This window comes from Anoplopoma fimbria, chromosome 1, assembly GCF_027596085.1.
Source record: "Anoplopoma fimbria isolate UVic2021 breed Golden Eagle Sablefish chromosome 1, Afim_UVic_2022, whole genome shotgun sequence".
Classification (NCBI taxonomy): Eukaryota; Metazoa; Chordata; class Actinopteri; order Perciformes; family Anoplopomatidae; genus Anoplopoma; species Anoplopoma fimbria.
In genome coordinates this window covers 6,478,947-6,491,017 of record NC_072449.1, presented here as the reverse complement: position 1 = coordinate 6,491,017, position 12,071 = coordinate 6,478,947, and the positions used below count along the sequence as shown (strand labels likewise).

The 12,071-nt window shown below is 40.3% G+C and overlaps 1 protein-coding gene across 2 annotated transcripts in view; it reads right to left on the bottom strand.

The window, feature by feature from the left end:
- Positions 1-2,505: 2,505 nt before the first annotated feature.
- ankrd13b (ankyrin repeat domain 13B) overlaps positions 2,506-12,071 on the bottom strand; it is a 37,435-nt gene continuing 27,869 nt past the window's right edge. Inside the window, exons 11-17 of one of the 2 annotated variants that reach the window (XM_054598426.1) lie at positions 11,679-11,681; positions 11,393-11,529; positions 10,273-10,430; positions 9,773-9,961; positions 8,447-8,610; positions 6,275-6,351; positions 2,506-4,379 (exon numbers count right to left, since the gene is read on the bottom strand). In XM_054598426.1, the coding sequence (XP_054454401.1) occupies positions 4,178-4,379; positions 6,275-6,351; positions 8,447-8,610; positions 9,773-9,961; positions 10,273-10,430; positions 11,393-11,529; positions 11,679-11,681 (930 nt within the window). In that variant the 3' untranslated portion in view covers positions 2,506-4,177. The remainder of the gene's footprint in view (positions 4,380-6,274; positions 6,352-8,446; positions 8,611-9,772; positions 9,962-10,272; positions 10,431-11,392; positions 11,530-11,678; positions 11,682-12,071) is intronic. The other variant, XM_054598433.1, reaches the window with a different exon arrangement.

The window sequence follows — 12,071 nt, the reverse complement described above, 5'->3', positions numbered from 1 at the left end:
ACTTAATTTTTTTCGACATACTATACTATGACTTTTTTTGACTTTTTAATTTTGACATACTATGACTTTTTTTCAACATACTATACTATATACTATGACTTTTTTCGACTATGATATTTTTATGACTTTTTTCAACATACTATACTATGACTTTTTTTCAACATACTATACTATGACTTTTAATGGGATAATGACTTTTTTCGACATACTATACTATGATTTGAAATACTATGACTTTTTTCGACTATGATATTTTTATGACTTTTTTTGACTTAATTTTGACATACTATACTATGACTTTTTTCGACATACTATACTATGACTTTTTTTGACTTTTTTACGACATACTATACTTTTTATGACTTTTTTCGACTATGATATTTTTATGACTTTTTCCGACATACTATACTATAACTTTTTTTGACTTAATTTTTACATACTATACTATGACTTTTTTTTATGTTTTCTATTTCGACATACTATACTATGACTTTTTAATGATTTTTTTTACTATGAATTTTAATGACTTTTTTCGTCATTCTATACAATGACAGTTTTATGACTATACTATTTTTTCGACATACAATACTATGACTTTTTTCGTCTATGATATTTTTATGACTTTTTTCGACATACTATACTATGACTTTTTTCGACATACTATACTATGACTTTTTTTGACATATAATATACTATGACTTTTTTTTTTTTTATGACTTTTTTTTTACATTGATTTATGACTTTTTCGACATACTATACTATGATTTTTTATGACTTTTTTCGACATTATATACTGTGACATTTTTGGCACAAAATACAAATATCCTAATGGGATAACACAGCATGGGGCTCATGTAGGATTTGAACTCTTGGCCACCACTTGATACATTTCGGCAGAATAATCAGTACACAGAACCTACCAATTGAGCTATCCAGGCACTAGCTGGACTGTCTTACTATCTTGTAGATATACTACACCATTATGGTTTTCAGTCATGCCATACTATGACTGTTTTTATATTTTGCGACAAACAATGCTATGACTTTTTTATGACTTTTTCCGACATACTATACTATGACTTTTTAATGATTTTTTTCGACTTTGACTTTTTAATGACTTTTTTCGACATACTATACTATGACTTTTTTATGACTTTTTCGATATACTATACTATGACTTTTTTATGTTTTCTTTCGACATACTATACTATGATATTTTTTGACATACTATACTATGACTTTTATGACTCGTTTTAACGTTTTATACTATGACTTTTAACTACATACTGTGTCCACCTCTTAAAGAATGCCTCTGGTAGAATGTTTTCTCTGAAATAGAAGTAGAAGTACACAGTACGTAGTATACAGTTCGGTTGCATGTTAATAAGTTGTTAATTAATAATAGTTTTATGGGCCTTTTGTAAATTATTTCGGGTTAAAATTATTCAAAAATAGCTAGAGTAGCTTTGACTTTGGTGTGTGACGCAACTATGTCATGGCAGATATATTTCTCAGGAGTCCCAAGGAAGCGCTGTGTTGTGTGTGAAGTTGTAGCCTATATGCGGTTCTCGAGAGGCCAACCCAGTCAGTCTGTTCCAAACAGGTATGTTTTGCACTAGCACTTCCTGATTTGAGTGTTAAAAAATCAACAACAAATGTTCTTTGCTGGTCTTCATGTATCAAGTAGAAAGCTAAGATCCCTTGATTGATGATTTCACCAATTACACTTACCTCGGTGGACGGCGCAGAACGGTCACACGGGACAACTTTTTATATACAGTGCGTGTCCCAAAGTGAACTGTCAGCAGGAAAATAGTTGAATAGTGAGGAATAAACTTTGTGAAGCAGAAGAGAAAGGGTGTTACGTGAGATTGGCGTCCTTCCTCTTAGCATATTGATGCTCTCAGCTGCACTGTCTCTCTCAGACACACACACCTTGTTTTGTCTGTGGCTCTTTACATATTCACTTCACACACATCTGCAGCCCAGTGCTTCCACCATCCTGATGTTATTCATAATGTTGAGCTGAGTCAGGGCAGTGGATAAGTTGCGGCTGCCTACTGCTGATTCACTGAATTATTTCATTCTCTGTTTTGCCATTCTCTCCAACCCACCACCAAAACACAGTAGAGGGTTGAGAATATCTAATCTGTCCTTTTCCTCCCTGTCAAGCTTGAAATAACTACATCCATAACCCCCCTCGGATTAAGATGAGGCGCTGGGAATCCATGTCACAGGGAGGATGATGGAGGTGGAAGCTTCTAAAAACAGATCAACTCTCTCTGGTGCCGAGTGACGCTGCAGCTATCCCTATCTCGTGAGAAATTAATTGCCTTTGTCACCGTCCTACACTCGAGAGGACTGGACTACAGTGGAAAGCTGCAGCTGAAACTTGGTGTGGGGGTCAAGAGATTTGAAGCATGTGAAAGCTGTAATTTAAAAACAGATTAAAAAATAACCCACTCATGCAACGCTGTTCCAAAAGATGTTTCTTTATTTGGATCATTCTCTCAACTCATATGCCAGCATTCACCATGAAAACATCTTGCTGCATCTCTTTTATGCAATATTTTTTAAAAAGTAAAAAAATGAATATTAGATTCTTATCAATTAGGCAAGCTTAAATGTGAATTGGAGAGGAGGCCGAGGTGGTTCACCTCAGTTTGTGCTGATATTGGAGTGTGAAAGTTCTACATTTCTTTCGAAGAAACAATAAAACAAAGAAGGAAAAAACAAGCTGTCCCCATCTGCCCTTGTTACTTGCAACAAAACTGCAAACGTTCCTCAGTGCTTGGCTAGCCTTGAGCCCTGCAATATGATGTTACTTACAATTATGAGAGCAAGACTGAACAATCTTTCCAATCCAAGAACAAAATGCTCCACCGTCGTTGTTTTGGGTCGATTTTAGATTTGCTTTTGTTTTCAACATGTTTTGTTGTGGACCCAGCTTGCTGTTAGCTTTGGAATAAAACCTAAAATTGCTGTCAATAGCCTCTACAGTGATCCTTTCAGGGCACATTTTCACTCAGAGAGTGTTCTCTAAGATTGCAGGACTCCAGGCAAGACTTAAGTAGGACAAAATGAACCTCACAAGTGTGCAGACCATGCTGAAATATTGTACACACATCGTACCGTGACTTTGAGGAAATCATCCGCTCCTGTGAGGTGAGAGGATGCAAATGTACACAAACAAATTTTCCGTAACATTTCCACAATCTACTTACAAACCACTATGAAGTCCCTTTATTGTTTGAATTACACACAGGCCAGCCACAAACTCATTCAGTCACATACAAGTTAGTTAGCACACCCAGAGTTCATCTGGTAGTCTCATTAAATCTGTGCTCCTGCAGTCTAACTTCAGGCTAAAACTTAGAGCCGACCTGAGTTAAGCTTGTGCTCAAACTCGTCAATCTACATCCATTAACAGTCATATACTGTACGTGATCTGCCCACAAGCTAAATACAGTACATCTGGATTTTGTGCAAATAAAAAAAAGAACTCAATAATTTTTTTTAACGTTTTTTCCATTAAAAGTCAGGTTTGTCAACATTCAACTCAGCTTGATCAAGAAGGTTACATTATTCGCCAACACAACTGGTCCTGCTCTGTCCACACAACTGTTTTTGAAATATCAGTTCAGACTGAAAACCACACAACTCTGTGGCAAAACAGTGAGCGTGTGTGTGTGCTAGAGTCGGCCTAACACAATAAGTTTTCAGGACAGAGGGTGACCCGTTGACAACTGAGCTGAGAGCTGGTTTTGAAAGACACACACAGATACACACACATACCTGCAAACAGACAGACATCACTCATCCACAGAGGCATTCCACTAAAATTGATGTATTGGATGGATTGTTGTTTGTAAACTGGCACTGGTCAAGAAAGTACAGTACCATGTGGCACCAGAAAGAGAAAACTGACGACTCTCTCTGGCTGTCTGAGGCCGGAGAGCCACATCGCCAAAATGGCTTCATGGGAAAGGTCTGGCAAAGGAGATGGGAGAGAAAGAAGGAGGCCAATTGATTGCATGGAACCACCGAGATGATTTTGCCGTTTTTTTTATCCGGTCACTTACAGAGTGTGCTTTGAAAGTAACCTATACTGCCCTTTTCTCCCATGTGTCCCGGGTCCAGACCCCTCCCCTCAGACCCCTGCTGGGCCACTCAGCTCTCATTTCTCCATGAGTGAGAGCCGGATGATGCGCTGCAGCTCCGCCTCTTCCTGCCGCTGTCGAAGCTCGGCCTCTTCCTGCTCTCGAGCTGAGATCTCCATGGCGATGCGCAGCTGCTCGTCGTAGCTGCAGGTGGTTGGCTGCTTCTTGGAAGGGGTGGAGCAGAGGCTGGAGGGGGCTCTGGGCTTGTGCTGGGGGGTCCTGGGGCGAGGAATAGTGAAGGATGAAGAGGATGGAAGAACACAGGTTGAATTACCTAGGATTCATGCTGTCGTATAATAAAAGGAAACTGTGAGTGAAAGATGGGAAATTACAACCTTATGGAGTGTTTTAGAAGACGTTAAACGATTTGTATGGTAGCTATTGCGGCCTGTTTGACATGCAATGTCAGCAGTTTTGGTCCTTTAACACCTGTCCTGCATCCAAATTAGAGCTGTAATTAAAAATTCACTTTATCACAGTTTGAAGCAGCAACACAGCAGAATAACAGCTCAGGACAGCCGGCTGCTGAGGATGAGAAGCAACCTTGCTTCTGCTTCCCCTTCTTAGAAAAACACTGAGGATGTTCTCTGACCTGTCTCACAGAGCCTATTTATACTTCTCCCACTGTTCCTCTCGAATAAGGCCAAGGACTATGAGGAATTTTGCATTTGGCTCCTTTAACTTCTTTTCCAACTGCAGACTGGATTGTTGATTTATCAATGTTAAATGTAGATTAATTTAAAACTTCTGCTGTATCAGACGTTTTGACCTTTAGTAATGACTTTGACATGCTTAGCTTTAGACTTGAGGGATTATTAGAAAGTTAAACCCAAGTGCAACCATAGAAGACATTATGGTAACACCAAGGACACTGTATTAGAAAAATATTGTATTATATTTACTTTACTTTTAGTAAACCTACTGGACCTACTGCCTTTCAACAATATTTTACCAGATGTTGAGTTAGCTCAAGACAAAAGAGAGAGAAAGCAAATGTCGTGCTGGTAAATTTTCACAACCTGGCAAGCTAAAAGTTAGCTATTAGTACCATCTTATAAACCGGTAATAACCCATAAGTGTCACTATGTTCTCCATTATAGTTTCACTTTTGTTTTCTCCCCAAGTTTATTTGAGATCTTCTGGGATAATTTAATTCTTGTCACAAAAAGGACATGTTTAAATTACTTTTTTAAATATCAAAATAGTCAGAAGTCTCTATATCACATGAAGAATAATTTGTAACAAGGTATTACGCATTTGCCTTTTTACCCCTTACAGCACATGACTGAAAGAGCACCACAATGATTGCTTTCAACCCCAATTTCCTCTAACATCATAAAACAGATGTAAGTCAACACTGCAAAAGCAAGATTGTGTCAAATAAGGGAAAGACTGTGTATCTATCCAGTCCTCTGCAAATAGGGGAGAGAGAAAACACTGTCTAAAGATAACACGCTAAAGTCAACAGCAGTACTGTCGACTGTGAAAGCAGGAAACTCTCCCATCCTCCAGTCTCCCCCTTTCCACACACACACACACACACACACACACACACACACACACACACACACACACACACACACACACACACACACACACACACACACACACACACACACACACACACACACACACATCGCACAGCAAATAGGGGTTGAGAGGAGAATAGCAGGATGGATAAGAGAATAGAGTTGGGGAGGACAGGACAGGAATACAGGATGTGAGTCAGGGATGGCGGGAAAGATCTGCAGGATGGAAAAGAATGCAATGGAAGACTGTAAGACACTGAAGAATGACAATATAACAGAAGAGAGAGGAAGTAAGAGACAATAGGGGGGAAGGAACAGCAGGAAATAACGCTTTTGTTCTGACAGTCATGGAGATTTATGGTTTTTTTAAAGATTACAGCTCTTTTGAAGAAAAAGGTCCCATTCATTTTTATAAACTGATGCTTTTATCCAAATGTATCTGTACCTCCTGGTTGTTTCCTGATAACAGAGGGGTTGGGCTATACAGTGATTGACAGAGCAGAGAGTAAGTCTGAGGAAAAGAGAAAAGGTGGAGATGGAGAACGACAGATGATGAATGGGATTAAAGAAAAAGAGACGTCTGACCTCTCCAGACGACTTGGGTCACCGGGTAGAGGATGTGTTCCTGGCTTGCTATTGGTCAGCGCCTCCCAGATGGTCACCTAGACACAAAGAGGAGGTACAGGAAGTCAGAGAGCAAACACAGGAAGTGGGTAGTCGACAAATAAAGAGATGGTGGTGCATGGTGAAACAAAAGCATCCTCCCTGCAGGCCATTTCCTGTTAATGTATGCTAAAGTACCTCTCACACACAGCACAGCAACAGCAAGCTGGCTTTATTATGAATTATGAACAAAATCGATCCTAGCCTTGGTTTCTTTTGTACACTCGCCCAATATTAATACTATACTATACATACTGATACAGCTATTAATATTGATGAGCAACTGTTAAAAATACTACACAATTAATACACCTTAAACCAATTAAACAATGACTTTAAGGGTTGGATGTTCTCCCTTATTTCACAACAAAGTGTGCATACTCTACTTTACCTCACCAGTGATCATTTACAACAGCATAGTTTTTGCATTTTTACTCAACCATGAGGCCCTGTCTTATAATTTAGTTAAAATACCTTTAAAATGTACTTTTATTACTTAACATGTATGGGGGCGCTCAATTGAGGCCCTCATATTAGCCCTGGTTCCCCCTAACTGGTCAATCCGGTCCTGTTCCTACCTTCTACCAGGTCCCTAATTTAATTTCAGAAACCTTTGAAAATATATTCACTAGAGAAACTCCAATTTTAATTGAGATAGTTCACATGAATTTATATGAATCTTGGTTTCTTTGACAAAGTTGTGTGGTTATGTGGTGCAAGCTCCTCAAAATGAAATGATCAGGCAAACATCTGTGTTGAATGCGGACTACCTCTCTGATTCTTTGTACAATGCTTTTGTCCTGCATCTGCACAAAACTATGGTTGCACATGCACACTATGCATCACCTTCCATATCCTACCTGTGACAAAAAACAAATCTCCCTGGCTTCAACTTTGAATAAACTTTCATAACACTGCAAGTAAAGATTTATAATGAAGTAAGTTTAAAGGAAAATAGGAATAAAAGAATGAAAATTACAACCTTATGGTGTGTTTTAGAAGATGATGGCCAATGTGTACAGTAGTTAATGTATTTTATGTTTTACATTAAATGTCAGCAGTATGTTCCCTTACCACCTGTCCTGCTTCGAAATTAGAGTTGTAATTAAAAAACTGGCACATTTTTTCATCAGCATCAGTACAACAGCAGCTCAGGAGAGCAGTCTGCTGAGGATGATTATTCAAACTACCGCACAAATCCTCAGCTGCAACCTTGCTTCTGCCTCCTCTTCTGTAGCCAAGCTGAGAAAGCACTGAGGATGTTCTCTGACCTGTCTCACAAAGCCTATTTATACTTCTCTCTCTGTACCTCTGGAAGAAGGCCAAGGACTATCAGGACCAGGATCTCTGGGATTTCAAAACAGCACCAATCCTGGGGCTGTGTGTTGCACATAATGGGTCTGGGCTCCACACATCACAGGCAATTTATTCTGCTTATCGATTTTGCTTCTGTATTGATTGTTTTTATTTTGAAAGTGGTCGCTTTTTTCATGCTGCACTGTATCTATTGTCTGGTCTTGCTTGACTTATTGGTGAATTTACTGCTGTAATTTGTAATCGATATTTCGTAGGAGAAGTATTGGGCACCTCGGTTGATATGGCAACATGGCTTTGTCAACCTTGAACATTTTCAACACAATAACATTTTTGATAATTGACTGTTCACTAAGCCCCACCCCTTAACAGTGATTGTCCAATTGTAGCTCAGCAACCATTACTATGCAAGACAGGTCTGTCAGGCTTTGGACTTCTGATGTCTAAAAAAAGTGTGCATGGCCTGTAGAAAGAGAACTTATTCAGCGTTTGTAGAGGCTTGTAGAGATTTTGGGGGGTTTTCCAAAAATTGTTTAAGGACTGGAAATACCAGTGTGCTGTAATGTAGGCTGCAAAAGTAATCATGTCCAGCTAACTAGATTACAACAGTGGAAACCAAGCTATACAAAGCCAAGGCGCTATTTATGAGCAATCTAAAGCTAGCAATTGGTTAATAAAAAAAAAAAGCTTTGTATAATTAGTAGGCTAGCTGATTAAGATGAACCTTCCAGCAACAGTTGTCATGCCAACTTTCTCTCAGGAGTGTCACAGTCAGTCCACCTGATCATATTCGGAGCCGGCCTCCAGCAGACTCTGCTGTATGGCAAACTGCAGCAGGTCCTCCTCCTCATCCCTCATGCTGTCGCTCTGTTTGCCCCCTAGCATGGAGTATCCAGGCGGGGGCTCAAACACACATGGGGGAATCTCTCCGGCTCGACATGACACTGTAACACACAGGGGGAAGGCAAAGGGCAAAGATATGTCTGATAACTTGTAGACAATAACTTGCAGCTTCAGTTCACACATTTAACTTTATTGTGCACTTCTCACAACTTCATCACATCTCCTGACTCTTTTAATAACAACACTAAATAAAAAAGAAACTGTGAATCACTTAAACTTGTATTTGCTCTACTGGCCATGATGATCATTTAGTAAATTAGGGTCACAAACATGGTATGCGTCAGGGTGTGGCTACCTCATGATTGACAGGTTGCTACCGGAGCTGTATACAGCGTCTCTACCACGGCGTCACCCAGCAGTCCAAATATAAGCACACTTCACTTCACAGGTTGAAAGAAATAGATGGCATCGGCCAAAATCCAAGATTTATACTTGAGACTACACCCACTTTTATACCCAGTCTATGGTTTAACTTTATTGTGGGCTGCACTTTACAACTTCAACACATCTCCAGACTCTTCATAACAACCCTAAATATGGCACACTGTTGTAAAACTGCCGTGTTTACTGCAGCAACTACAGCCAAAACCGGTGGCGGTAGTTGCTGCAGGCAAGAGATGGGAAGGAGTGTTATCTAACAGTAAAGGAGATTAGAACAAAGCAGAGGAGCAAGAGAGGAAAAATAGAACAGTACTTTCTGAGTAAAAGGAAGATTAATGGAAAGTTAAAGAAGCTGTATAATTGTCCTTGCATACTATTATCCTCAACTCTCTGTAATTTCACAGGACTATAACTCATGTTGGAGCATTTCTGCCAGATAACATCGAGGACTTCTACAGAGGTCCATTCGGAGCGGCACACAATAAATTGTATCTTTCCCCTGCAAGGATGCAGAGTTAAAAATGGCTTTTGGGATTCAAAAGCGATAGGATGACGAGTAAACCATAATCTCACACATAACATAAAGAACATAACCTATTGTCTAATGTCAGTGATAAATACTCCTCATATATTATCATGCAGCTGTAGAGTCGTTCGTGGACTGAAGTATGGCCCAGGTTCTGCAGTAAATGAGGAGACTTTATACAATAGCTTCTTGAAAAATGAGCTGAGTCTCATGTGTAGTTTAATCAGCTGAAGAAAGAAGATTTCCAAAAAGACGACACTATGATACAACGGGAGTGTATGGGAGTGTGGTCTTACTTGTGGAACTGGAGCTGGAGACGCTGGAGGAGTCACTGCCTGGGGACGGGGTGTCTGTCCTCGGGGGGTCCCTCTGTCCGTCCCCCTCCACCCCCACTTCGTTGTCAGCCCGGACGCCAGTCCCTTCCTCGCAGCCGTTCAGGTTGCTGAATGTGATCCTGGCGTTTAGGATGTGGTAGAGAGGGATCTCTGCAGGGAGTGGAGAGAACAACCGCAGATGAAGATATTTTTATTGTTATTATTGAGTGATCTGTTTCTGTCTTGGCATCTATCTCATCATCCAGGTAATCGTGCATATCATTTTATCAATTATTTTATTTATGTGAGATTATTTGCAATTTCTTCTGTCCTTTTTACTCACTTTATCTTTCTGCCTTCATTACTTTCCATCCATCTTTGTATCTATGTTAATTCCCCATCTTCCCCCTTATTTAACCAGCCATTATTTTAATCTCTCTCCCTCCATCCTTCCATCCATCTCACTCTCCAAAGACACTCACCGATCTTGACAGGGAAGCCAGGCGGCAAACGCAAAGTGATGAAGTCTCTCAGCTTTGCGAACAAGGCGTTGGAGATTGCCATGAGATCGATGATCGGCACCACTTGTTCTGCCAGGGACAGAGGATGGGACTCGCACAACCACAACTTGGCTTTAAACCTGGAAACAAGAACACACACACAATCTGAGGATACTGATGAGGTGACCAGCAACAGAGTTTGTTGACGTAAATGACCAAATACAATTCTGTGTGCAGAAGCAATTTATGTCCTCATTCAAGTGATAAGCTCTTTGTCCGGACAAACACAAAGACATTGATTATATCAGCTAACAAGCTGCTGAGTTGTGTTGAAATTGAGAACAATCGATGCTCATTGAGAGGCAGCTCTGAAATCTCAAACACTTCGTTTTCAGGATGTCCCGTCACTTTTCATTTAGTGCCAAAGAACAGTGAAACTGACAAATGAAAACGACAGACAGGCCAATAGTCAGTTAGAGGAACATACCGCAGATGATTGGACAGCAGGTTGGGAGTTGGATTAGAGAAGCAGGATATTGGAAACCAGTATATTTAATTAAGCCTTTATTAGTCCCACAATGGGGAAATTATTTCTCTGCATTTAACCCATCCCGGAGGAGCAGTGGGCTGCAATGAAGCGCCCGGGGAGCAACTTGGGGTTAGGTGTCTTGCTCAAGAACACCTCGGCATGTTGCCGGTAGAGGGGTTTGAATCTGGTTACGGGACAAGCGCTCTACCTCATGTGCCACAGCCGCCCAAGCTACATAACAAATAAATAACATAAATGGCTCAAAATGGAGAGTAACTGCAGGGTTATTTAAAAAATATATTTTTTTGTTTCCTTTTAGCAAATAATCAAGAAAAGATGACGTGTCATGAGCTGGTTGAATATGTTTGTGTTTTTTTCCCACTATTATTTTTCCCCTCAGGATCTCGGTGCTCAGCGGCCATGAATGGCTGTTTTTACTCTGCCTGCATGTCTGTGTAAGCCTGTCTAATCTCTGTCCATCAGTCTGTCAGCTCTGGCACTTGGGTGGTGAGTTTGGAGGGCGACTTCACTGTATGCATGGCTGCCTGTCTGTTTTCCTGTCTGTCATGTCACCTCTGGGTCTTGGTGGTGAGCTGGCACGGGTGGCCGATGTCCCTCTGAGTCGGTGACGAGCTGGGGTTAAAGTATTCCTCAGCCGTCAGCGCCCCGGGGTTGGTCATCGCAGGACTCGTCATCTGGGTCACCAGGGCCTGCAGAAGGTATATAATGAATTTGAAAAAAAACTGATGTAGCCAAGTTTTCATCGATCCATACTGCAAATATGTCTGTCTTTATTTGCTATTCTCTGTCATAGAGAAAACACTCACCACCCACTGGGATTTCAAGGCTATCCTCTTACCTGCTAGCATTTTCAACAGCTCAATAAAAAAAAGAAAATCTACTCAGAAGCCAAAACTTGTGAACAAATGACAGAGCAGTTTTTCTTATTCCAGTATTTTATAATGCTACAGTAAATTATGCATCTGTTGGTTCACTGCTCTAATTAGTGGCACACTGTTTCCCGTTAAGTATGATCTTAATTAAAAGGTAAAGGTTCAAAGACAGGGCACCATTTCTGGAGGAGGTAGAGCCTGCTAAAGACTTGTGAAACAGAAGAAAAAATATGTCCCTGTTGTTGCATTTTCCTTTCAGTTGAAGTCAATTCTTCACAATCAATTTAGTGTTTATCAAAACTGTGACATTACAGCTTTACAGTTGTACAAAGTATTAGCAGAGCATATGTTAAAGCCCA